Below are 26,186 nucleotides of genomic sequence, written 5' to 3'. Positions count from 1 at the left end.
TATTTATGACAGTAGGCATATATGTTTTTAGGCTAGGATGGAAAAATTGATTAAGCCTGTTTCATAATTCATGTGTAAGGTACTTGCATTATACATAGGCCATATACATGTACTATGTGAGCAGCAATATGTCTATATAACTGACAGGGGGAATACAGCTGTGCTAGTTTCTAGTGTGTCTATATCCACGTGTGTAAAACTATTCCCAAGGCGAAAAGCTAAGCACTTCTGGAAGCTGCATTTACTCACTCAGGCCACACGAGTACCATGTGGTACACTCAAGCAGTAATTGACTAAACGGTCATTTAATTACACTGTCAGACCACTAAACAGTACCCTTGTGGCCTAAGAGAGTTAATGTAGCTTCCCCAAATGCCTGACTTACCTCAAGGGAGTAATTAACCCACTGAAAGAATCTGGTCCACTCTGCATATCAGAACAAAACAAAACAAAACAAAATTTAAACCACTATTTAATATGATTCTTCCTTGTTTGCTGACTCCCAGAATTCCTTGATATTTAAGCCAGGGCTTTCCCTCGGCCCATTTCCTTGTCCTATCTGATCCCCCGACAAAGTCATTAGAGTGCATTTGTGAAAGCTGGATCACAAGCATAGGATTATGTGACTTCACTTTGGGAACAAGTCAAATAAGAAAGCAGCCCAGGAGAGGAAAAGGTAGAATTGTAACTGGTAGGATAATTCATGTTTCTTTAATCTGAATTGCCAAAATCTGGGTCTGATCGAGGCAAAGTTCAGTCCCGGAGGAGTGAATCAGCCTGTGTTGAGGAGTCCACATGTAAAAACAAAAACAAAACTTCAATAACAGAGAAGGGAACATAGTGAAATAAGTCAAAGTGTCATGTGCATTCACTTTGTATACGCACCCCATTACTCCCTTCCCACCCACACATTCCAAAGTGAGAGTGTCCAAGTGTTTTCCATTTTTTAAATTAACCTAGTGAAACCTAGGGAAACAACTGTTTCTATTAGGCCACATGTGAAAAGCAAAAATAACCTTGCTAGCTCCCCCTTCCCAAAGAACCACCAACTCAGTAATACCTTATGTCTTTGAGATTACACCATCCTCGTAATCAGCCAAAGATGGCAGACTCATGATGCCACAACAGCTGTCACTAAGGCTTCTGTCTATTCTCAGCAGGACCCTGTGAATTTCCTAGGAAGTCAGTCTGAGCTGAACTAAGACCTCAAAACTCCTAAGAGGAGACCTTATAAGTCAAAGAACAAAGAACTAAGGGAAAAATAAGTATTCAGTAAACAATGTCCTTAACTGTAAAGGAGTGCCCTTTGTTCAACTGGTCTAAAGCAACCAGATGACTAATTGGCCAAGAGAATTCCACAAACTTTAGTTACTCAAGGGTTATTTTTATTTATTTCCATGGAGGAGTACAAGCAAGGGGGCAGTGTGGTTCAGCAGAAACAGCAAGAGACTAAAACTTAGACTGTGACTCTGCCACAACTAGCACACGCTTCATCTCTCTAAGCCTCAGTTTCTTCATCTATAAAATAAGGAGAATAGATATGATAAGCTCAAAGGCCTCTTCCAGTTCTCAATCTATGAGCCTATGAACCACGTGAGTAGAGTTTCAGTCTCATTATTCCAGAGTTTAGAAATGGAAAAAGCAGAATGCCATTAAACCAAAACAACTTAGATATTTAATGAGTATCATTACACTGAAGGCACTGGATAGGAGATGGAAATCAGCACAAGTAAGCATTCTATATTAGGAATCAGCCTTTGCAAAGAATCTGTCTTAGTGATGTGTGTTAATTGAGGCTAAAGCCTCCACCCATTATTATAAAAGTAAACAAACATTTAATGATAATTTTAAAAAGTATTCTTGCTTATGCCAAGACACTTGTTTGCAATTATTTTGGAGCTGGAGTCTACTAGGTTATACTAATTCCATAAAAAGATCTGAAAAACTTAATTTGCAAAGTCTTATATTTTTAATAACTCCTCTTCTTGCCTAACACAGTACCAGGCACATCGAGCGCCCTAAATAAATGCTTGGTGACTGAGTGAGTCAATCAACAAGCATTTATTCAGCATCTGCAGTGTGCTACAAACTGGGTATACAAAGGAAGACATAATCAGAGTCCATCCTCCGTTCAATTCAGACCAAACATAATTATTAACCATCTAGTATCTGCAAAATACTATGAATCACAACTTCATCTTTCCCCCTTACTAAGTGTGGAAAGCTTAAGTGATCCTAAGATTGATCAAACCATAAGATGTTATCTGTGGCCAACCAAATTACTGCAACTAATCACAATGGAAGGAAAAAAACCATTCAAATTCTGGGGTCAATATGTTTTTTACATTTAAAACCATTCTTTGATAGAAGGTAAAAACACACAGAGGACTGACTTTCACTCTCCGTCTGTTGTTTGTCCCTCCCTGAATTAGATGATTTCATCCACTCTCCTTCTACATCTAACATCTAGGGAGGCAACTAGGTGCTGTCCTGGGTAGATTGCTGGACTTGGAATCAGGAAGACTTGAGTTCAAATTCAGACACTAACTTCAGACACTAACTAGACAGCTATGTGACCCTAAGCTATATAAAAGCTAGCTTTTACATACGTATGTTTACATTTATATATGTATACATGAAACATGCTTCATAATAATTTATGTGTTCTACTTTTTAAATGTCCACTGAGATTTGCCTGTGGCACAGGATCATTTACTAAAAAAAACCCTTAAGGCTTCAGTTAAATTGATTTAGTTGCCCTTGTAGCAAGGAAGTACAAAGCAGTATAATTTTCTTAGCTAAAAAAATCATATTATTGAATTTTTTTGCATTAAAAAAAAACTCAGACTTTATTATTATCCCAAAAGAAGAGTTAAAGAGAACATCAGTGACTATTGACTTATGGGTCAATATAATGATTTCCTTTTAATCATATTATTGATTTTTAATTTCTGTTTACTGTGTGTGTATCCACAGTCCTACACACTCATTTTAATTTTTAAAAAATTTTAGAATTTTAATATTTTAGGATGCCATTAATGGCAGTTTTACAATCCATCAATGGACCTTACCTGGGGTCTCTCCCATTCTCTGAATCATCTCTGACTGATTCTGTATCATGCCTCCTAAGACAGATTCCAGTCTATCTGAACTCTCCTCTAACAGATGACCTTTCCTCTCACTAAACTGAGAAGACTGAAGCCATCCCCGTAAGTTCCTTCATCTACCCTACTCCATAATTGACGACAACTACCTTTAAATGTAGGATGGGCCTTCAAGGAGTCTGAGCACCTGGGTTCACATCTTGGTCTGGCCGCTTGTCATCTGTGCGACCTTGGGCAAATGGCTTAATATCTTTGAATCGCAGTTTCTCGTCTTTCCAATAAGAAAGTTGGACTAGATGTCTTCAAAGGTCCCTTTCAACCCTGAATCTATGCTCCTACGATCATCCAGAGAAGGAGGTAGTCAGTTCTCTTCCTCGCCAAAGCTAAACCTTTCAAGTCGGCCCCTGATCCCATTTGCTCTGTGACCGCATTCCATCATTCCCTCTGTTCAATCTCTCCATCTCTTTGCCTTCCCCTCTGCTTACAAACATGATGAGGTCTCAGCAGCCTTGAGAACAAACAAAAACCCCTCTCTCCTGCCTTGCTTCCTCCTCAAACTCTTTGCCCCACTCTTCTCTTATAGAGAACGAATACACTCAACTGCCTCAAGATCCTTAATACTCAACTCGTTCAATCCAATTCCCACTTTACCAGCTAAGGAAATTACTCTTAAAGAGTTACCAATAGCCTTTTCATTTCAGCCAAACCGCCAGCATTTTTCTCAGTCCTTCCTGACCTCTCGCCGGCATCTAACATTGATCACCATACCCTCCTTGGTCTTTTCTCCTTTCACAGCTTCCAAGACTCAGGTCCCTCCTGGTTCTCCTTCTGACTGTGGCTCTTTCTCCTTCTTCCTTCACTGTCTGATTCCTCCTCCAACCTCTATGGGGGTATGTGAGGACACGTTCAGATCTTTGTCCTCCAACCTTCTGTGTATTCTCTAAAAAGGCTCTCCCTTATGGCTCTCATCATTTGAGTCTTGATGCTCAAAACATTAGCCACCTTTGGCTTTTCCATCTCCTTTATCTCCCACATCCAAAAAAAAAAAAATTGTAGGCAGCAAGGTGGTACAGTAGATAAAAGGCTGGCCCTGGAGTCAGGAAAACCCAAGTTCAAATTCAGCCTCAGACACTTATGAGTTGTATGACTCTGGACAAATTACTTAATTTATGCAGTGTAAGGGGTGTTGGGTGTTCAGGGAGGACTAGCACCTGTGGTGCGAAGGCTTGCTAAGCCGTTTTGAGGGCTGCTCATCTAGTTGTTTTTTTTTTTAAGTGAGGCAATTGGGGTTAAGTGATTTGCCCAGGGTCACACAGCTAGCAAGTGTTAAGTGTCTGAGGCCGGATTTGAACTCAGGTCCTCCTGACTCCAGGGCCAGTGCTCTATCCACTGCACCACCTAGCTGCCCCCTGCTCATCTAGTTTTGATGCCTACCTTCACCCAAATCTTTTCTGTGGCTCTAAGAAGTCGTAGCATGTGCAGCAGCCACTCCCCAGGAAACTATCTCAGCACACTGGCTAAACCAGGTTGAAAGTATCCAACAGCTCTCAAACCTGTTGGTGAATAAGGGGGATGTCCATACCAAGCATATATGAAGACTTTCCCTGGAGGTAATGGGTGGATGAGAACAATTTGTTCCAATGGATTCCAAGAGCTTGGTCAGACAAAAAAAGACACGAAGGTCATTCACTGTAACTCAAGTCATCACCGGTTGTCTTGACTTTTGTCCTGCTGCTAGACTGATTACTCAGGAAGAGAAAGTGAGGCGGACAACTTTGTGCAACTCTGCCTCACTTAAATCCAACACACTTGCAAATTAAGCCATCATCCATTAATTATGTCATCGGCCCTCTTGAAAAACGAAGGACAAACGACAACAAGCTATGTTTGCTTCATCATGCTCAACTGTAAAGGGGGGATAATAATAGCACCTATCTGCTAGAGTTGTCGGGAGGATCAAATGAGATCATATTTGTAAAGCATGGTACCCAGCAAGCACTATAAATGCTGGATGCTATTCTTATTATTTCCTTTCAATTCTACATTGGCAAACTCCTGTTGGTCTAGTCTCTCACCACTCTAATACAGGCTCTTACTACCTCTCATATGGACTATTAGAGTAGTTTTCTAATTGGTCTGTCTTCAGTCTTTTCCCTCTCCAATCCAACCTTCATGTAACTACTAAAGTCATTTTCCTAGTGCACAGGTCTAACCATATCAATGCCCTCCTCAAAGGCTTTACGGGTTCCATATTGCCTATACAGGATAACATAAAACTCCTGAGCTTGGTATTTAAGGTTTTCCACAGTCTGTCACCAATCCACCTTTCCAGACTTCTTTTAGAAACACTTTATTCCCTCTATCAAGCACAACATATTGTTGCCAAGCAGGACTGGTCCTCAGTTTCTTCTGCACGTTTGCCAACATCAATGTCCTATGCCTGGAAAGCTCTCTTTCCCCATTTCTGACTATTGAAATCCTTCTCTTCCTTCAAGGTCATGCTGAAAAGCCACCTCCTACAAAAAAACTTCTCTTATTCCACAAGCTGATCTCTCCATCCTCAAATTTTTCTGTACTTTTTTTTTAATGGATCTCTCCTTCAACCCTCATTATTCCCTTTTTGATCCTTGGATCAAAACCATAGTTTATTTAGTGGTCTATAGTCATTATTCTCAGGCAAGTTCTTTACCAGATGAATTTTCCTGAATTTTACTCACCATACCATGCATGTCCAAACGTGCATACACCTACATCAATGGTTCTTTCCTTACTCAAGGTGAATAAAATAGAATATTTGAACCAATGAATACAGTTTAAGACTGCTTAGTGCCAGAAGTTGGAGATTTCACTGGTAAAGAAGATACATCATGGGGAGGGAATTCTATTAATCTGGAGCTGAAATTCAGATGTTATCTGCAGTCCTGAAATGTCCCCAGGGTTTCTGAGGATTGTTCTCATAGACTCACAAGATAAATGGGGTCCCAAGATACTAGTTTTTTCTCACAATTTCACTTTCCTTCAAAAGCAATGAATATGCTAAAGAAATGAACACAATTAAAGTTATCTATAGTCATGTGAAAAAATGTTCTAAATCACTATTGATTAGAGAAATGCAAATTAAAAACAACTCTGAGATACCACCTCATCCCTATCAGATTGGCTAATATGATGAAAAAGGAAAATGATAAATGTTGGAGAAGATGTGGGAAAGATGGAACACTAATGCATTGTTGGTGGAGCTATGAACTGCTCCAACCATTCTGGATAGCAATTTGGAATTATGCCAAAAGGGCTATGAAACTGTGTATATACCCTTTTGACTCAGCAATACCACTACTTGGTCTGTTTCCCAAAGAGATCATAAAAAAGGGAAAAGGACCCACATGTACAAAAATATTTATAAAGAAATGAACACATATTCTAACTTTATACTAGAAAAGTATAAAGAAATAAACCTTCACTTTCTCTACTGAAACGCTAGCCCATAACACAAAGATTCTGAGAAGGAAAGCTGTTGAAAGCTCTATAAGTATCATAAGAGGGGAGTAATGTTACTAAGAAAATTTGAACTTTGGTAGTTAACATTCACTTTCTCCTTGCTTGCTACACTGCTGTTCACTCTCTTGCCCATTCCCCCTCCACCACCAAATTAAACTGAATGTTTATCCTTTGCCTTTAACTTGCTGCTTCATCACCCCACCTCGCTCCTTCATGCGTTTTCTCATTTGTTTCAGATGATCATAAAAGTTCAATGAACCAAACCACCCTCTACCATATGATAATCAAAAGGTTTTAAAAATTTTTTTGAAAATTAATACCTAGCCTTTTAACATGTTATCTGATTTGGGTGGCTTAAGGGGCTCTATGTAAACTCTATTTGGGACTAAATTCTACAGAAAAACCACATGGCCTGTACTTTCAACTACAAACAACACCACGGGAGTAAAGCCTTGCTCAAAAATGCCTTGACACATAAAAATAGGAAGGGGAGCAGAGATCAAGCCGACATCCTTTCTGTACACTGGGTTGTTGTATAGTACATGCCTTCTGTTATAACCTTTAAGCTGATAGATGATATTCTTCTTTTCTACTATTAGAAAGCTGGCTTTTAAAAAACTGCTTTCCAGCACAGAAAAACTGACGGGGACAGTGACAGCCAATATCCCACTACACTGAGCAGGCGGTAGAAACTCTCATCTATACCACAGGCCCTTGCTGGTCATCGTGGGGGAAAGGGCGACTTCATTAATGACATCATCTTTTCACCTGCCACTGTTAACTGTCTGCTTTCCCACTCCCTGACCCAACCACACCACAGCAGGGCTCCCTCAGATCAGTGAGCAAAGACATGGTTCTGTTTGTGTTGCTGGTTTGCCTGGAAACCTTTATTCTGCTGCTGGTCATTCCTAGAGCATGGTTACCAACTAGCCCTCCAATTCGGAGCCTACTTCACCATGGGAGATTCTGCTTCAGGCCAGTGAAATGTATAGCTGCTGAGTCACTGGGTCAGTTCTTGCTTGCTTTATTGATAGGAAATTGCGTAGGGCTGGATGATGGCTTCCAGGAAAACCAACATTGCAGCTGGCAGGGATCTTTGCCTTTTAAGACTGATGCCCAAGGTCAGAGGGATTTCTGCCCTAACAACCTAAGCTGTGGTCAATACCAGAAGTAAAGTGTTGTTCTTGTTTTTTTCTCAAGAGCTATTGTTTCTGGCAGGCCTGAATCTTTCTCAAGGATGAAGACTGTGGCCTAAGACTTAATTGTCTTAAAAATTGGGGTGCCGCAAATCAAACTGTGACCTAAGCACCCTGATCTCTCTCACCTTTGATGGTCTCAATGTTAGTCCATAATCCTGAGAAATGGGACTTTACTGCTCTATAAACCCGAGAACACAGAAAAATGATCATAAAGGAAGCAGGAGAGGGCAAGGAAGCTAAAAGCATTATTCAGAAGAGTGGAGCAGGGCAACTCATTTTATGTAAAACTGGTACTTCTCTCACCTTTTCCAAGATACAAAAGCAAACTTAATCATTCCGGGAAGAGCTGTTCCTGGCCTAGTGAGGAAGCCCTCACCAGCTGCCATCATCTAACTGGCACAATTGGAAAGTATTCTTGACCACTGGTTCGCAACGTGGAAAAAGCAAAACGATTTGAACAAATAAACTTACTTCTAAGTGTTATGGCCAGGGAGGTTCCATATTTATCAAGAAGGAAGCCCAGAGGCTTTAACCAAATTTTAAAGCTAACACCTACCCAGTAGCAGATGTATAAAGGCATTTTTCAGAAAAGTCATTTTAGGGATAAAGAAAAGGAAAAGGATGTGCTAAGCACTTTTTATGACAGTGTACTGGATAGCTACTGTAACAACCTCAAAGAAAGACCTGCATTCAAGTCCTGCTTCTGATTTGTACTAGCCTTGGGGAAAAGTCACTTAACCTCTGAGTGCTAGAGGTAAGTAAGACTTTAAGTTGTAGAGATGGGTGCTGACCTCCTTAATTAACAGGAGTTTCCTCATCAGGGGTTCTCTTATTCCAATGAAATCATAGGTCCATCCCCATCTCTTGGCTCTATGGCCCAAGAGCTGATTGAATTCAATCAATATTTGCCTACCATGTGACAGGTACTGTGTTGTCTATAGAGGCCAAAGACAGTCCTTGCCCTTAAAGAACTTACAATCTAGGGGCAACTAGGTGGCGCAGTGGATAGAGCACCAGCCCTGGAGTCAGGAGGACCTGAGTTCAAATCTGGCCTCAGACACTTGACACTAGCTGTGTGACCTTGGGCAAGTCACTTAACCCCCATTGCCTCACCAAAAAAAAAAAAAAAAAAAAAGAGCTTACAATCTAACGGGGGGGGGGGGGGAGACAACGTGCAAACAAACATATACAAAGCAAGTTATATGGAGGATGTGCAGGGAATAATTAAATGAGGGAGTATCCTGGAACTAAGTGTAGAAGGTGGGATTTGAGTCGGGACTGTGGATTTGGTAACAAATTGTCAAAAGCTTCATAGAAGAAGCTGACTGGAAAAGCACTGAATTTTCTTTAGAGGTAGAAAGGGGTTTCACAAATGGCCAGTCAAACCAGGAGACCTCACAATGAGCATTCAATAAGGTAAACAAATGAAAAATAATAACACCTTCCACTTCCTGGTATCCTCTCATCCAAAGAGCTTAAAGTACCCAACACAATAATTAGGTCTCACCCCACCCTTGGGGAGGCAGCTGGCTTATTATTACACTCATTTTACAGGGAGGCAGAAAGAGGTTGAACGCTTTGCCTAAGGTCACCCTCCAAGTCAGTGGCAAAGCCCAGATTAGAATGCCAGTGCTCCATACGGTTTGATCCCTGATAGGACTTGCTACTTTAAGATATGGGCCTTGTCCTAAGATGCTTCACATCTGTCCTTCCAAGCAACTCAGCTTTGGGGGGCAACTAGGTGGCACAATGGATAGAGTGCTGGGCCTAGAGTCACAAATTTTCCTGAATCTAGATCCAGCCTCAGATACTTGCTACCTCTGTGACCCTGACAAGTCACTTTACCCTGCTTGCCTCAGTTTCCTCATCTGTAAAACAAGCTAGAGAGAAAACAGCAAACCACTCCAGGATCTCTGCCAAGAAAACCCCAAATGGGGTCACAAAGAGTTGGACACAACTGAAATAACTCAATAACTTGTTGGGGGTTGCTGGCCCCTCTTCTTGCCACTGGTTCGCCATTAAAGGCTTAGCAAAACTTTGCTTTTGTTCCCCCCAAAAAAACCCCCTCCCCTCCCCACACACAGCATCAGCTGTAGAGACTAAACTGGTTCCTTTAAAAATCCAAATTTTGACCTATACCCTCACACAGGTTAAACCTCATCCCCAGGCTGCCCTCATAGTCAAAGCTTCCTCTAGCCTGCTGCTTAAGCAGCTGCTAAGGGGAGCGACCAATAGACCATTAGCAGCTGCTTAAATAGCAGGGAAGGGAGGAAAGTTATGTGCTGAAAGCCAAGGTGGAGAGAGTACAGCTGACTGTATATCATGGGTGAATGGATGGATGGATGGATGGATGGGATGGACGGACGGACGGATGGATGGATAGATGGGATGGACGGACGGACGGATGGATGGATGGACGGACGGACGGATGAACGGATGGATGGATGGACGGATGGACAGACGGACGGATGGATGGATGCATGCATGAATGGATGGATGGATGGATGTGTTTGTATGTGTGTGTGTACTCTGCAAAACTAGTATCTGTGTGTTTATCTCTATATATCTCAAACCCAATTTGAGGGCATTTTCAAAATTAACTTGAAAAAGATAACTCACATTTATAACATGCTTCGAAATTTACTGAGAGGTTGCCCTAAAGCAACTCTGTAGGGACAGGTTAAAGATCACAGGATTAAAACCAAAAGAATTCTTAGTGAGACTCACACATACACACGTGCACGCGTACACACACACACACACACACACACACACACACACACACACACATTCAGTGGACTCTCAGGTGAGGACACTCCCTGCACAGGTGCAGATCTGTCTCTTATATACAGTAGTCTTGGAGAGTTGCCCATGTTCTAGATCCAGGTCCCAGACCACTGAGAAGTGAAGGGTCTTGCTCAGTGATATGTTTAATAGATTATCAGATGGAGGCCTTGAACCTGGGCTTCCTGGCTTTGAGGCTGGCTCTGTCTCCACCACTGTCATTCTGCCTCTCATCTCACATGTCTAATTTCCTTATTTTTCAGAGGAAGAAACAGGCCTGGAAAGGTGAGGTGGCTTAGCCCAGGTCACAAAGGTAGCAAATGCCAGAAATGGGACCAGATGCTCGCATCTGCTAGTGCTATTACCACTATATAATATCACCTCCCTGGCCATTACTACCGTTGTTAGTATTATAATAATATTAATAACAGCTTACATTTATATAGTACTTTAAGGCTTGTAAAGAGATTTAGATATCTGTGTGTGTGTGTGTAGACAAAGAAAAGAGAGAGGAACAATATGCACGAACTCTAATTTGATCCTTGCAACAATCCTAGGAGGTAGGTGCTATCATTAACCCCATTTTACAGGTGAGGAAACTGATGAAGAGAGGTTAAGTGACTTGCCTAATGGGAGCAGCATTTTATTAATCTTTTTAAAAGATCAATTTCTTTTTTTTATGTGTGGGTTTTTCGTTTTTGTTTTTTTGTTTTTGTGGGGCAATGGGGGTTAAGTGATTTGCCCAGGGTCACACAGCTAGTGAGTGTCAAGTGTCTGAAGCTGGATTTGAACTCAAGTCCTCCTGAATCCAGGGCCGGTGCTTTATCCACTGCGCCACCTAGCTACCCCCTAAAAGATCAATTTCTTTACCAAGATAATCTGTTACACTTATTTTTTTTTTCCATATATCTTTCACAGGTTCTCTCCTCTTTGTTTATTTTCTGTCCTACTTATTTCTGTATATTCTCCCATAAAGCCCCAGATAGCTAGAAGAACTTTCTCCTAAAAAAAATTTCCAGTGCCTCAGACTCCAAGAGACAGAGTCAACTTACATTTTGTCTTATTTCCCTAGTCAAATATCACACATAGTTCTGTGGCCTATATGGCTCCTGGAATGTTATTAGGCCTTGGTAAATATGACTACCGCAATTACTAACTACAACAACAGCACTTCATGCCAGATTTCCACGTCTCAGTTTCTGGTTTCATTTCCATCCTTTATATATTTGCCGCATCCCAACTGGCCCTCTCAAATTTCAGTAATCCTGGAGGACCTTCCCTTATGATTGGATCAAGGGTTTAGAACTGGAAGGGACCTTAGAGGTCATCTATCCCAACACTCTTAATTTACAGATGAGGAAACTGAGGCTCAGAGATGCTAAATTATTTGTTCAAAGTCATTACACAGGCAGTGATTCCCAGAGCTGGAATTCAAACCCAGATCACCCAACTCCCCAAGTAGTCATTCCCCACCAAATCTGGGAAGCAGGGAAGCAGAAAGACTTATCCACTTCATTAGGAGTTGGGGGTGTGTGATAACTGACATTACCCCGTTGCACCTGACATTGAATTTCTGGGGGAACATGGGTACCTTTCAAATTAGAATCAAAGGAACATTTTATTGCATGTTAACATGTTAGATATGTGGCTCTATTCTAAATGCACCCCACTGTATCATCCACTGTCCTTAAGGAGAAAAACAACCTAGTGAGATTGACTCCAAGCTATAACTCAGGCCAGGGTGGCAGGGAAACAAACAAGGTTTGAACATGAGTACACACAGGCCTACATGCATCTGACAGGATGTTCTTCTGAGCTACTCTCCTCTAATTTGGCTGCTCTTCCCATCCCTCCCAGGAACACTTGGGCCTCTTCTGGTCCCCGAAATGACTTGTAGGGATAAGGAAAGGGTTATCAGGAAGGTCTGGCACCAAAAAAAAAAAAAAAAAGGCCAAGAAGAGAATGAAGGAACTGGACAGGACGTTACAGTAAGGGCAGATTCAATAGTGCCACTTCCTGGTCTTTGGAGCCAGTTGCCAGACATTGTACTTTTCCCCTGCCGGGAATGTCTCCTGTTATGACAAAGGCTCCATGCTAGAGGCAGCAATGTAATATAGTGGTTAGAGTATTTGTCTTGAGGTCAGGAAGACTTGGATTTAAATCCTGACTTAGACACTAGTTGTGAGACCCTGGGCAAGTCCCTTAACTTCTCTGTCTCAGATTATTTATCTGTAAAATGGGGTTAACACCAGCACCTACCTCAGGATTGTTTTGAGTATCAAGTGAGTTTGTATCTGCTTCACAGACCTGTATTAAAGCACTATATAAATGCCAGTTATCATTTTCATATTAGGAAAGCCTATTCTTTTGCCCCTGATGAGAAGAGAGATTCTCTGGAGTTTCCAGCTATTTGTGTCTGAAAGGATAGCATCCGCCTCACTTAGTGAAGCAAGTGGGAAGCGATGGGTTTCAGCCTCTTCCTCTGTGAAGGGCCCCTTGAACCAAAGCCTCTTTCTCCTCTCTGGCTCCTGGCCTAGCATTAAGAGAGAAGAGCAAACTTTCTTGAGCTCAGCTCAGGTGTTCTCTCCTACATGAAGCCTCTCCTGCTCCACCCAAGGGTTACTGCTTTCTCTGTCCAAAAGTCATCATGTACTTTCTTATCTGTGCACGGGCCGCATCCTCAACAAAACATAAGCTTCCAGAGGCTGTGCCTCTGTACTCCCAAACCTAGCAGTTTCTTACACCTAAAGGAACGAGATAAATATCACATGTGGAACTGAATTTGGAGACTCTACCAACACAAGTAATTTATCCTTTTTTTGCTGACAAAAGTGAGCGAGACAAGTGAAAATGCATAGGAATGGGAACTTTGGAATCCAAATGCTTACTCTTAAATATCTCACTCTGTTCTCCATTTGCTTGACTTTAACCCACTAAGTTCAGGTGATCATTTCATAAAAACATACTGTCAATGGATTGCCAGGTCACCTGTGTTAATCTTCTATCAAATAATGATAGCATCTGCCTCCTGTTTCACTGGTTCAGGGACAGGCATCCTGCCTGGTCAAACCAGATGTTGGCCCTATCACTGATGTCAAAATAACAGGGTTGGGGAACATATTCTGGAGATTAGATCTAACCTCTTGGAAAAGGCAGGATTTTCTCCATGACTAAAGCCAGTAATATTCTAACTATGATCTGCATTATAATGAACGTGACTCATCTACTCACAGTAGGAAGTTTAATTCGCGATTCCCGCCTCTGATTAAGGTAGGAGAAAACATTTCCTAAGATGTTACACTTGGACTGTAGCATTACTCTGACACCAGGTGCCATCTCAGTACACAGGGCTCAGGGAGAGTGGATACAGCTGTTCATTCAGTGTCCCATGTGACAGAGACTCATAGACTGTCCTGGTGGGGTTCCTTCCTTGGGCTTAAGCTTGAGTGTGGGATGGGCATGTTCTTTTGGCAGACCACTTAATGCTTTATTCGAATGTGATTATTTTGGCTTTTTTTTTTCAGTTTTGACAACACTCTAGCTATCAGGTTGATCTTGCTTTCACCTAGGTGCTGTGAAATATTAGCTTGTTTGGGAACATTGAGCATCTTTTTCTTAAATATTTATTTAAAGTAAAATGCATGTATAAATGTGCTTCCCCTCCCCCCCAAAAGAGTTTAATTGGTATTTTGTTTTGATACAATAATAACTTCCCATTAACACTTTTCCTTACCCATTCAATCCCTCTCTCATAAAAGTTAAGCATTATTCACTACCATGATCATGCCTATATATGTGTGTGTACAGAAACACATATACATGCATACAGGTGTGTATATATAAAATATATGCATATATATTCTGTATGGTGTGTGTATACACACACATATATACACATAGTCTAATACCTCTTCATGACAGAAAAGCACTGTGTTCCACTATCAAGTTATTTGAATGACCGTTGGTCATAGCATGTAATCTGAATTTTGTTGTCTTTTAGTGTTGTCCTCATTTACAATATTACTGTCCATCATTCTTCTGGTTGTGCTTCATAGAGCATATTAATTAATTAAACTGAAATTACTATACTAGTGTTCCTTAAGGAATGTATGTTAGAGAGAAAAAGAAAAAAAAATCGGACTTTACATTTAAGACCCCAGCTCCTTGATTTTCAACTAACCTATGGATTCCTCTGAACCAAACACTGAAGCTTTGAAAAGGGCAGAGCGTGGAAGTGAGCTCCTCTCATGTTCTTCTGGCCAGTGTGGCTTTTTTTCCGCTCCCATTCTTCCCTTTCTCCTTTATTTACACATTATGTCCTCTGACACAGGGACATATTTCTTCTTAACAATCACTTGGTTACTCTACAGAAAACCACCAATGACTCAAGGCTTTAAAACCAAAGGCCCACATGCACACAATGAAGACATAAAGGCATGATGAGCACCTCTTTTCTTCCAAAGTCTCAGAACTGACTAACAAGATTATGGGCCTTCCAGGAAAGTCCACAGATTAAAGTCCATTTTGTTGGTTACAAATAACTGCACTTCTCCTTCTGCCCTGGAAGTATTCCAAATGAAAATAATACAATACACACTTAAGTGCCTACCATACACCTCACAGAAGTGTCAGTCTAGTAGGGGGAAAAGATACTAATGCAAATACACAATATTTTATAATTGCATTCATTAGAGCTTTATTTTTTAAATGCCATATACATGCCTGGCAGCATTCCAGATTCTGATAAACAAGAAAAATAAAGACATTTTCAGCTTACAAAAGTAGTAAAATATTTCTATATAAAGCTGACATTCATACATGGCTTGGAGGTTTGCGATGCTTTTTACATACATTATCTCAGTATATCCTCACGACAATGCTGTGATGTACATAATACAGTTATTTTTATTCCTCAACTGAGCCTCCAGGGTTAAGTGAATTGCTTATGGCCAAGCAACTAGAAAGTGTCAAAGGCAGTATTTGGCTTTAATTTGCTTCTGACTTCACAGGTCCAACATTATTTTCATGCCACCTTTGCTTAATTTAAATTGAGTAAAAGACAAATGCTAGTATACTGTAATTATTCAATGGTACAGAACTGGTACAGGTTTTTAATGGTTGTGAAATCTACCCCCCTGTCCTTCAAGCCATGGTAGGCAACTGAATAATAAAATAACAACAAGCTAATCACCCAAATTCAAATTCTGGTATGGAAACGCTGTTTCAGTTTCCAGAATAATTAGAACCAATGCATTATGTGCCCTTAAAATGATGTTGGAATGAAGAGAGCCAGTAGCCATGGCATCACATGCACAAGGAAAGGAAAACGTGACCAGATTTTATTTCACGTGATAATTTCCCCCCAATTAAGTTGTTCTTGGAATAAGATAGAACAATTCTGTTCTTGTTGTAATTCCTTCTGCTCTACTTCCCTGGGAGCCATATATTAACAATCTAAGCAGCTCCTATCTAAAGGACAGTGAATGAGGATGGCAGGCACGAAAAAGAGACACCTGCCAAATCACCGTTGGGCAAGTTTGAGAAGTTATTGCTTTAACGCTAAAAGGATGAGGGCTGACCACCTCCAGTCTAGTTTGCATTACTACCACATACATCCACCCCCAAGCTATTTCACTGCTAAATACAAATCTGTTTTTGCTTTCTGATTCTAAGTGTCCTCGAGTCTGCTGTTCCTTCTTTCCCCTGCCACTGTCCTTACCCACATTATAGCTGCAGTCACTGGCTTGGAACAAACACGTTCATCACAGAACTGGGATTCAAAGGGACCGTGGAGACTCTCAAGCTCAGGGCCCACATTTTATAGCTGAAGAACCTGAGGCCCTGGAAAGTTAAGAGATTCATGGGAAATCCCACAGATAAGAGTCATCTTTTTTTTTTTTTTTTTGGTGGGGCACTAAGCCCAGGGTCACACAGCTAGTGAGTGTCAAGTGTCTGAAGCTGGATTTGAACTCAGGTCCTCCTGAATCCAGGGCCGGTACTTTATCCACTGTACCACCTAGCTGCCCCCACAGATAAGAGTCAAGAGACAAAATTTGAATCCGGATCCTCTGAAGACAGCCTTACAAAAACTATGCTCCCTATGACAACTTCACAATGAAATCCGGGTAACCTGCCCTTATGTACTGTAGACATCTGTCCTCTCAGTTTATCTCCTCAAAATTAAAAATTCCACCGACAGACATATTTCCTCTCATTCTGGACTATTAGGAAACCACCACTATAAGGTTATTCCCAAGTCCTTCTGCCACGTCAATGAAAAATGATCAAGTCTTCTCCCCATTGTGACTGAGCAGCAACTCCCATGGAGAAGGAGAGAAACAGTTGGCTGAACCCTAAAGCCAACCTCAGTCTTCTAGGAAGGCCTGAGTCTAACAAATCGAAAGCAAGGGGATTTGGCTATGGTTAATCGTACAACCCCATCTCTTCACATGCAGCACAACCTCTCATTTCTTGAAACTGGCTGTAAACAGAGATAGGGAGGGGCCACTGCTGCCTGGCAAATGAAGCAGAAACTTTGTGAGTAATTTACTAGAGGAAAAACAAACTCTATCACTCACTCACTCACTCACACACACACACACACACACACACATACATACACACACCCACGCTGCATGTCCACTGCTGATAGGGAGGCAGTAGGGTTTCCAGAAGAAAAACACAGAGCAGATTTTTCCTGTCAGCTTCCTCCTGAAATGTTGCTTTCTGACCGAGTCGGGACTTCATGGTACGGAGGAATGTGTGGCGTGAACTGAAGGTAGGAGTTTCTCCGTGTGGCTGTGAAAGCCCGCAGATGTACAAAAAGCTGCCTCGGGTGATGAGAGGGAGACTTAGCATGAGTGCTGCATGAGTAGGTGATGCAGACAGCCGGGAAAGAACCAAGCTTCTGATGTGGTCGAACCGAAGGGGAGTCAAGTGTCAGGGAGAGCAGGGAATGCCAGGAAGGAACTGGAGTCGGGGCTGTGGGGTATGGGGAGGAGACGGAGAAACAAATGAAGTACACTTTATAATGAGAAGGTATGTGTCTCATGTAGCTGCTGAGACAAATGATTCCATTTCAACAATTTAAAAAATGTACATGATACACATTGTCCCCCATCCCTGTAAGTCAGACCACGCAGCTTTTGATGATGCCTAAAAGCACTTTCTCTGCAGATCTGTATCTAGTTCTCCTGTTTTGATTCTCATATGGTATGTGAGAAGGGCTTAGAAATTAGTACATATAGACAGGTACTGAATAAAAGATGTGGAGCCATCAGGAAGGAAGCCTATCTGGAATTGGGGGGGGTGGGGGTGGAATGTTGGATCACACTGTAATTTGATGATGGTAGCTGAATGGCACAACCTCATAAAACAATTAACAATTTTGGTTTTGGAAAAAATATTACATGACAGAATAAAAAGGGTACCATTTCGTTAAACAGTGATGTAAAGAGATCTGTCTATGCTGATAATATTTTGCCGGAAAAGCAAAGGGTAAAAGAACAGCATAAAACCTTTGCAAAATTAAATCACTAAAAAAAGTACAGCAGAGATGTGTGCTTCCTCTCTCCACTAACTTTCATAGAGCCCAGAGAAATTTCATAGTCAGACATATTTGGGGATGGGGGTGGGGGGAAGAAGATATGCTTTCTGTAAGGGAAAGTAGAAACTTTATAAATTCAAAGAGGAAATGACAATTTTAAAGACAGCATTTAAACTGCATATTTAGGCTGCTGTAGTAATTTGGCATGCTGAATTGGAGTGGGCAGGAGATGGAAGAAAAGGAAGAGGAGAGGGGGAAGAAAATATACAGGAAGTTAACTAAAAGACCTTGGAGGGGGAGGGCTGGGGAAACTATGATTAAGATAACCAAGCTTTCTTTGTGTAATGCTATAAGAGAGTTCTAAGAAAAGGGGAAGATTAAGGAATTAAGAAATCAGCAGTTCTGCTTTAAGGATTTGAAGTGACATTTTTGCTCCTTATAGTAGATACTTCTTTTATAAGTGATGTGAGGGGATGCATATGTGCTCCAGCAGAGGAAACAATACACCATATAGGTAGAGGTTAAATTGTATGCATCCTTTATTACACAAATTGAAAACCTCATTTATTCACTGTCTCATATTGTTGGGTGTCATTCTTTGATTGCAAAATATTATTGCAAATTTCACTTCGTTTCCACCTGTTAGCTTCTAGTAAGTCACTTAAAGCACTTTAATACTTCAATGTGAAATTTTAGGTTTTTTATTTTAATTTTCTTAGCTATCTGAAGCTATTGGTTTAAATTCTGCCTCTGACATTTACCAGTTATGTGACCATGGGTAAGCCACTTAGCCTCAGGAAACTCTCTAAGGTTAATTTAATGGTTATAGAAGGGTTGGTATCTGCAAAAGAACACCCACACACTGAATTGTTTTTTATTAATGCAATACATCAATTATGTATTGAAGTAATCATGCTAATATTGGTACAGTTTTGCTTGCTTAATTTTGGTAAATTGAGGTCTGTTTTATACTTTATACTCTCCAAAAGGAGAGAAAGCAGCTAACCTATCTTGAAAGCACACAATTTAAAGTCATACATTTATTTTAAACATGTTCAGAGAGATTATGGGGCTTACCTGAAGACCCCAAGATAGCCAAAAGCAAAGCTGATAGGCTGACAGTTGAACTCGGGTTCTTTGATGCCAAGTCCAGTGTTCCTTCCACTACAAACACTATGCTTTTGACTGTACCAACGCATACCCTGAGAATATGGATCCTTCCAAAGAGTCCAAACAATTTTGAAAGCCCCCCCCCCACTCTGAGAAACAAGAGATTTCCATAGATAATGGTTCTAAATACTGCATTTCTTCTTTTAAGCACTTGTGTGTTTCCAAAAAGTCAAGAAAATATTTACTGGAAAGGCAACAACATTTTCTATTGCATAAGGCATGCAGGCCATTCATGATTTTGAAACTTTGCATGGTAGATCTCCAAAGCAGGTTGATATTACTTTGGCCTCTTTCTTCGAGGTTCATAGGGATCCTCAAAGGGAAATTCTACTCTGCATACCTGTAAACAACTCTCTTCTAGAATCATACAACTCCCCCCCCCAATTCCCATCCCAACCAGCAGTGATTATAAAAAATTTGAGAAATCAAAAGCAACTTAAAAGGTAGAAAATTATATAAAGTATTAACAATGTAACATTCATATCAGTGACTTGGATAAAGGCACCAAAAGTATAATCTTCAGATTTGTAGATGATACTTGGATGGGGTAACTGACATACTGAATGTCAATGTCAGGAACTAAAAAAAATCTTGACAGGTTAGAACAGCGGGCTGAATCTAATAAGATGAAATTCAATAGGGGTAAATGGAAAGTCTTATACTTGTGTTTGGAAAAAAGAAAAAAAAAAACAAACAACCCAACTTCATAGGTATAAAATGGGGACGGCCTGGTTAGGCAGGAGTTGTTCTGAAGAATATGTGGTGGTTTTAGAGGGCTGCAAACACGATGAATCATGAGCATGGGGTAGCAGCCCTCAAAAGTGAATGCAATCTTGATTGTATTGAAGATGACATGGCTTCTAGGAATAGCCACACTGTGCTCTGCTGTCATTAGACCTCATGTGGAGTATTGTGTTCAGGTCTGGGTACTGTGGTTTAAGAAGGATTTTGATAAGGTGCAGAGTGTCCAGAAGAGAACAACCAAGATGATGACAAGCCTTGAGTCCATATTATATGAGCATCATCTGGAAAAGAACTGGGGATATTCAGCTTGGAGAAGACTCAGTGGACATAACTGTCTTCAAGTACTTGAAAAAAACCCAACCTGTCATTAGACATGATTTTATTTATTAGGCTTAGGTGGGATATGTGGAAGTTGCAAAAAGATCAATTCAGGACTGATGTCAGGAACAACTTCCTAATAATAGGAATTATCCACAAGTGGAATGGGCTGGCTCAGGAGGTGATGGGGTCCCCCTCCTTGGAGGTCTCTGAGCTGAGGTGGGGCTTGGTGAGCATGTCCTTGTGGGTATTCCTTTCATCTAGATATTGGACTGAGATACTTTCTAATTCTTAAATTCTGTGACTGTGTGATCATAGATCCACAGGCTTGATAATACTGGGAGAATACCTAGAAAGCCTCTACACAAAACTATTCCAACCAGACAGATATGGCAATGAGTAGGCCAATGCATATTGGAAATTGAGAAGGAGATAGGGATGCTCACCAAATTCTGTGTATGAACTACAAGAATTTATATGACCACATCTATGGTTTGCATTATAGCACAGACAGGGAGAGACTGGGTGTTTCAGGCTAGCCAATGAGGCTGTGATGGAAGCAGCTACAAGGAGCAGTGGATAGAATGCCAAGCCTTGAGTCAAGAAGACTCATCTTCCTAAGTTCAAATCTGGCCTCAGACACTTACTAGCTGTATGACCCTTGGGCAAGTCACTTTACACTGTTTACCACAATTTCTTCATCTGTGGAATGAGCTAGAGAAGGAAATGGCAAACTACTCCAGTATCTCTGCCAAGAACACCACAAATAGGGTCACAAAAAATTGGACAGAACTGAATCAATTGAACAACAACAACAATGAGGCTGTGGAAGGCAAGGCTGAAGGTTGTTACAAAGAATTAAAAAAAAAACACAGAGGAGGGGGGAGCTAGGTGGTATAGCCATGGATAAAGCATGGGCATTGGATTCAGGAGGACCTGAGTTCAAATCCAGCCTCAGACACTTGACATTTACTAGCTGTGTGAACTTAGGCAAGTCACTTAACCCTCATTGCCCTACAAAAACAAACAAACAAAAAATCCCGCAGAGGAAAGTTTCATAGTCTCAAAGAATTATATCTGAAAGTGATCTCAGAGGTTATTTATTTCTATCAATTTCTTCATCCTATAGATAAAGAAAATGAGGCCTATGGAAGTTAAATGACTTGCTAGGGGTCATCCAGGTAGTAGTGTAAGAATCAGGATTTGAACTCAGGTCCTCTACCTGTAGTCAGTATTCTCTCCACTGTACCACAGAGCCTACTCCCTGCATTCCCCACTCACCCATCTCTTGACTCTTAGGCAAAGGCAAGACTAAACTGCTATGACTATAACTTTTCTAATAGGAAAAACCTATCCCTGCCCTAAAATGCGACTCAGAAACATCTTAGGAGAGATGCAGTCCAAGACCATCACTTCATTTTCTGTTCTGGAAATGATTGTATCATGCGCTACCTCAGCTATTCTAAGCTGACTACATCAGTCAGGGTAGCACCCATGCCCTGATTGAGATGTAGGAAAAGGGTTGAAGCAGGCTTCTGAAAGCTTCCGGATGAGCATCCTGAATGAATTATCCATTACTCAGATTTCATTCAGAAATTACATTAGGGAGACTCATCATGGCCAGTAAAATTATTACATCATAAAGTTTCTGGTCATAAGCAGCCCTGTTTGGGACTAATAAGACAGCAGTCATTCTAATGGTTTATTACCCTTCCATGAAAAACACACAGAGAAAGGGATTGCATCCTCAAGAGACTCTTCCTTTTGAAATGTGGCAATGGCTTGCTGTTGTTTTTGTGATAGTCTAAGGCACGTGGCTTTTTCTTGCCATCCCAGATGTCTAAGATATGCCTAGGGACAATCCATCTGGAGATGTGCTGCAAACTAATTTGCTATTACTTCTTTCTTTACAGAACAGCTGGAAGTCATCAGAAAAACCACCCCTGATTGGTTCACTATGTGGAGCTGTGACACTTTCAATGGTACCCAGAACAGTGAGGACCAACTCCTCTGCCATGACTTCCACCTCATCCTTTCCGTCTTCTCCCTCCTCTACCTCATTATCTGCTTCCCGATTGGCCTTTGCTACAATGCTCTGCTGGTCCTGGTCAATTTGTACAATAAGGCCACTATGACCATGCCTGATGTTTATTTTGTGAACATTGCCATTGCTGGTCTCATCATCAATGCTGTGGCACCAATATACCTTCTTGGACCAACCACCACCAAGTGGGCCATCTGGAGCTTTAACAGTGAAGTTTATATCACACTGCTGATTTTGTTTAATGTCTCCTCCCTGGTTATTATGTATTCAACCACCTTGCTCAGCTTGGATTACTACATTGAGCGAGCTCTACCCCGGACTTATATGTCTAGCGTGTATAACACCAAGCATGTCTGTGGGTTCATCTGGGGAGGGGCAATGCTTACAAGTTTTTCCTCTCTGCTGTTCTATATCTGTAGCCATGTGTCCACTAAGCTCATCGAGTGCTCCAAGATGCAGAACAAGGAGGCAGCCGATGCCATCATGGTGTTCATCGGCTATGTTGTCCCTGCCATTGCTGTACTTTATGCACTTGTATTGATTTTAAGAATACGGAAGGAGGCCACACCCCTTGATCACGATACTGGAAGACTGGATCCTTCTGTGCACAGGCTTCTGATCGCCACAGTATGCACACAATTTGCGTTGTGGACACCTTACTACCTAACCCTCGTGGTCAATACATTCCTTGTCTCACAAGGAAAACTCATGGATGAGCACTACATGCGGATATTGCATTTCATCAAAGATTTGTCAAAATTCTTAGCTTTCTCTAGCAGTTTTGTGATGCCTCTCCTCTACCGCTACATCAACAAAAATTTTCCTGGCAAGCTACGACGGCTGATTAAAAAAATGCACTGTGGGCATCAGAGGTGCTCTCACGACCGAGCAACAGTACAGCAAGTGATGACGTAGGAAATGGGAAACTCATGGAGTGCAAGCATTGCGGGACTTCACCACACCAGGTCATAGCACAATCCTGCTGCTTCTTAACAAGAACTTTCTTAGAAGCTCTTAGCATTGATACTGGAAGGGGGCTGCTATTCTTATTGACCAAGGGATGCTTGTTCTAACAGAGCTGGCACAGAGAGACTAAGAGAAACCTCAGGCAGGCCAGAGAAGCTGGCATTTGAGAGCACTTTCAAAGCACCAAGGCAGGAAGCTTGAGTTCTGAATTTCTTCCCAGTTTTAATAATCCTGGGCAGATAAATGACTAAAAGGTAAACTGAGGTCTTGATTGGATATAAAGCACTTTGTTACCTGTCCACAAAAAGGACATCGCTATGTTTTCTTCCTTAGGAAAAAGAGATGCAATAATTCTAAAATGGAATAGTCTGAGTACTCTTCTCGACATGCCCTGTGTGTCCTTACCAGGCTGGTCTGTCTCTGGCCAAGGTAATGCTGATCAAAGGAATAGGCTGTCCAAACAGTCTGAAGTGAAATATAAGCTACACTATTATTAACTTATCTGTTTTTTTTTTCTCCCTTTAAATGTGTGCATTTTGAGGTCTTTGTAATTCAAGAAATTTACTCATTTTAAATCTTTTCTAAATTAGGCTTTTTCTAAATGAAGTAATAAGAATCTGGAAATCCAGTATTTATAGTTTGCTTGGTCATATTGGGAAAATACTTGATTCTTCACTATTTTTCTTGATTTTTTTTTAAAAAGGAAGCACAGATATTTAGTAGAAATCCACTAAGTATTAAAATGAAGGAAATTATTACAAAAGTCAGGATGATGGTGGAATGTACTTTTTTAAAAATTAAAAAAACAAACAAAACCACAACTACCTAAGGTCCACATGTTCATGAAACTCAGTTGCCATTATCTCTTTCCTTTTAACAAGCTGTGTTAAATGTTGCATAGGAAAAGCTTATGGCACTTATGCCAACAGCGACATTACTAAAATTTCTTAAAATGAGTAAAAATTTGTGTGTGTGTGTGTGTGTGTGTGTGTGTGTGTGTGTGTGTATCTATATGCCTGGTTTTAAGCTGTGGAATAATCTAAGAGCATTAAAGGAACTGTTAATTCTTATACATCTTGACATAGTTAAATCCTCACTGTCATGAGGATGGTGAGCAGGGCTGATTTTCTCATTTCTAATTCTCAATCACTAGATAGTTTCCAAGTCCAAAGCTATAAGAAAAATGGAATAAAAAGAAAACATAAAAGTTATGAAAGATAGTTGTGTTGGAGGGTGCTGCATAAAAGAGATGTGAAGGTCTGTTCTGGTGAAATGTAGAATGATCTTGTATGGAGGATGGGTACAGGATGCATGAACAACCACACAGGAATGAACAATATGATTCCTTAAGTCACCCCAAGACTCCATAACGATTAAAAATTTTCATTTGTAAAACTCCTCATTACTTATTTGAAATGAAAGGTAACCTAAGATTGACTTCTTATTAATCAGAAGTGGCCATGTGAAAGTAACTTCTGTATTAAAGATAAGGTAAATACAAAGAAAATCCACATGCATGAGTTATTTTTTGAAAGGAACACTTGTGAATAAAGCCCACACCCCTGAGGATCATAGGCTTAGAGCAGGAAAGGACCTGAGAGGTCATCTAGTGCAATTACATATCCCCACCCCCAATTTTTAAGATGAGCAAAATGAGATCCAAAGAGGTGATGACTTCCTTGAGGTCACACAGGTAGGTAGCAAATGGCAGGATGTGACTGACAATGACAAGAAACCATCAATGTAGGGCAGCTAGGCGGCAAAATGGATAAAGCACTGGACCTGGATTCAGTAGGACCTGAGTTCAAATCCAGCCTCAGATGCTTGACACTTACTAGTTGTGTGACCCTGGGCAAGTCACTTAACCCCAATTGCCTCACCAAAAAAAAGAAACAAACAAACAAACCATCAACATAGTTTTCTTGCCTGAACAAACCCTACACCATCCACCCACCCACTAGTTGAGCTTTACACAAAGCTTAGCCAAAATGTTTTTGCATCATTCAATCTTCTCTGCTTTGGAAGCAGCACCTATTGAAAAAAATGTGTCAGTGAAGAAAAACACAGGTGCTGGCCATTGGCTCAGTGTTCTCTACTGTCGTAAAACCATTCCTCTGTCTATTTCTTTCCATTAAATCATTATCAGGTCTACTCTATACTATAGCTCATCCTTTTCTGACCCAGTCCTTTAGGAAAACTTGGGCATTAGGCTGCATCATTACAAACAACTACATTTTCCCTCAAGGCTTCATCTGACCACAGATTACTTTGGGGTTACACTTTGCCTGTGAGAGACATTACTTGGATCAATCTCTTTCAAGGATCTCAGGTTTTAAGACTATGTAAAGCAGCAAACCTGACTTCTTTTCCAACCTACTCCAGGCACACTTTACCAGACTTAGAAAATGCAACTAAATGGTTGGTTTTGTTTTGGTTTCAGAGAGATAGATTACTAGGCCAGAGTATGTGGCTTTCTCCAATAGTATATCACACTAGAAAAAGAAAGCTGGCTGCCAAGGAAGAACAACTGAATTTCCTTAAGATCTTGGCCAGTATATTGCAATGGCATAATTTTAAATGTGAACATAGGCAGATATGTCAAAAGTCCTTTAACTCTCTTCCTAAGTGTCTCCAAGTACCCATCTGAGTCCATTCACTTGAAATCTGGTTTCTAATCTTTATTTCTTTGAAGGAAAGAGGGAGAAGGAAAGGAAGTAAAGAGCTGTTTTCTTCTTTCTTGAAAGCAATTCATGGGGCAGCTAGGTGGCGCAGTGGATAGAGCACCAGCCCTGGATTCAGGAGGACCTGAGTTC

General features: G+C 40.9%; 2 protein-coding genes across 5 annotated transcripts in view; one reads left to right on the top strand and one right to left on the bottom strand.

Annotated features, from left to right (window-relative positions):
• GPR146 (G protein-coupled receptor 146) overlaps positions 1 to 24,194 on the top strand; it is a 92,412-nt gene extending 68,218 nt beyond the window's left edge. For 2 of the 3 annotated variants that reach the window (XM_043964123.1, XM_043964141.1), the window contains exon 2: positions 22,277 to 24,194. In XM_043964123.1, the coding sequence (XP_043820058.1) occupies positions 22,321 to 23,322 (1,002 nt within the window). In that variant the 5' untranslated portion in view covers positions 22,277 to 22,320 and the 3' untranslated portion in view covers positions 23,323 to 24,194. Of the gene's footprint in view, positions 1 to 16,780; positions 17,364 to 22,276 lie in introns of those variants that run through there. The other variant, XM_043964132.1, reaches the window with a different exon arrangement.
• C1H7orf50 (chromosome 1 C7orf50 homolog) overlaps positions 1 to 26,186 on the bottom strand; it is a 356,496-nt gene that overhangs the window by 172,294 nt on the left and 158,016 nt on the right. The window lies entirely within an intron of this gene.

Source organism: Dromiciops gliroides, chromosome 1 (assembly GCF_019393635.1).
Source record: "Dromiciops gliroides isolate mDroGli1 chromosome 1, mDroGli1.pri, whole genome shotgun sequence".
Classification (NCBI taxonomy): Eukaryota; Metazoa; Chordata; class Mammalia; order Microbiotheria; family Microbiotheriidae; genus Dromiciops; species Dromiciops gliroides.
This window is presented reverse-complemented; position numbering and strand designations above follow the sequence as displayed.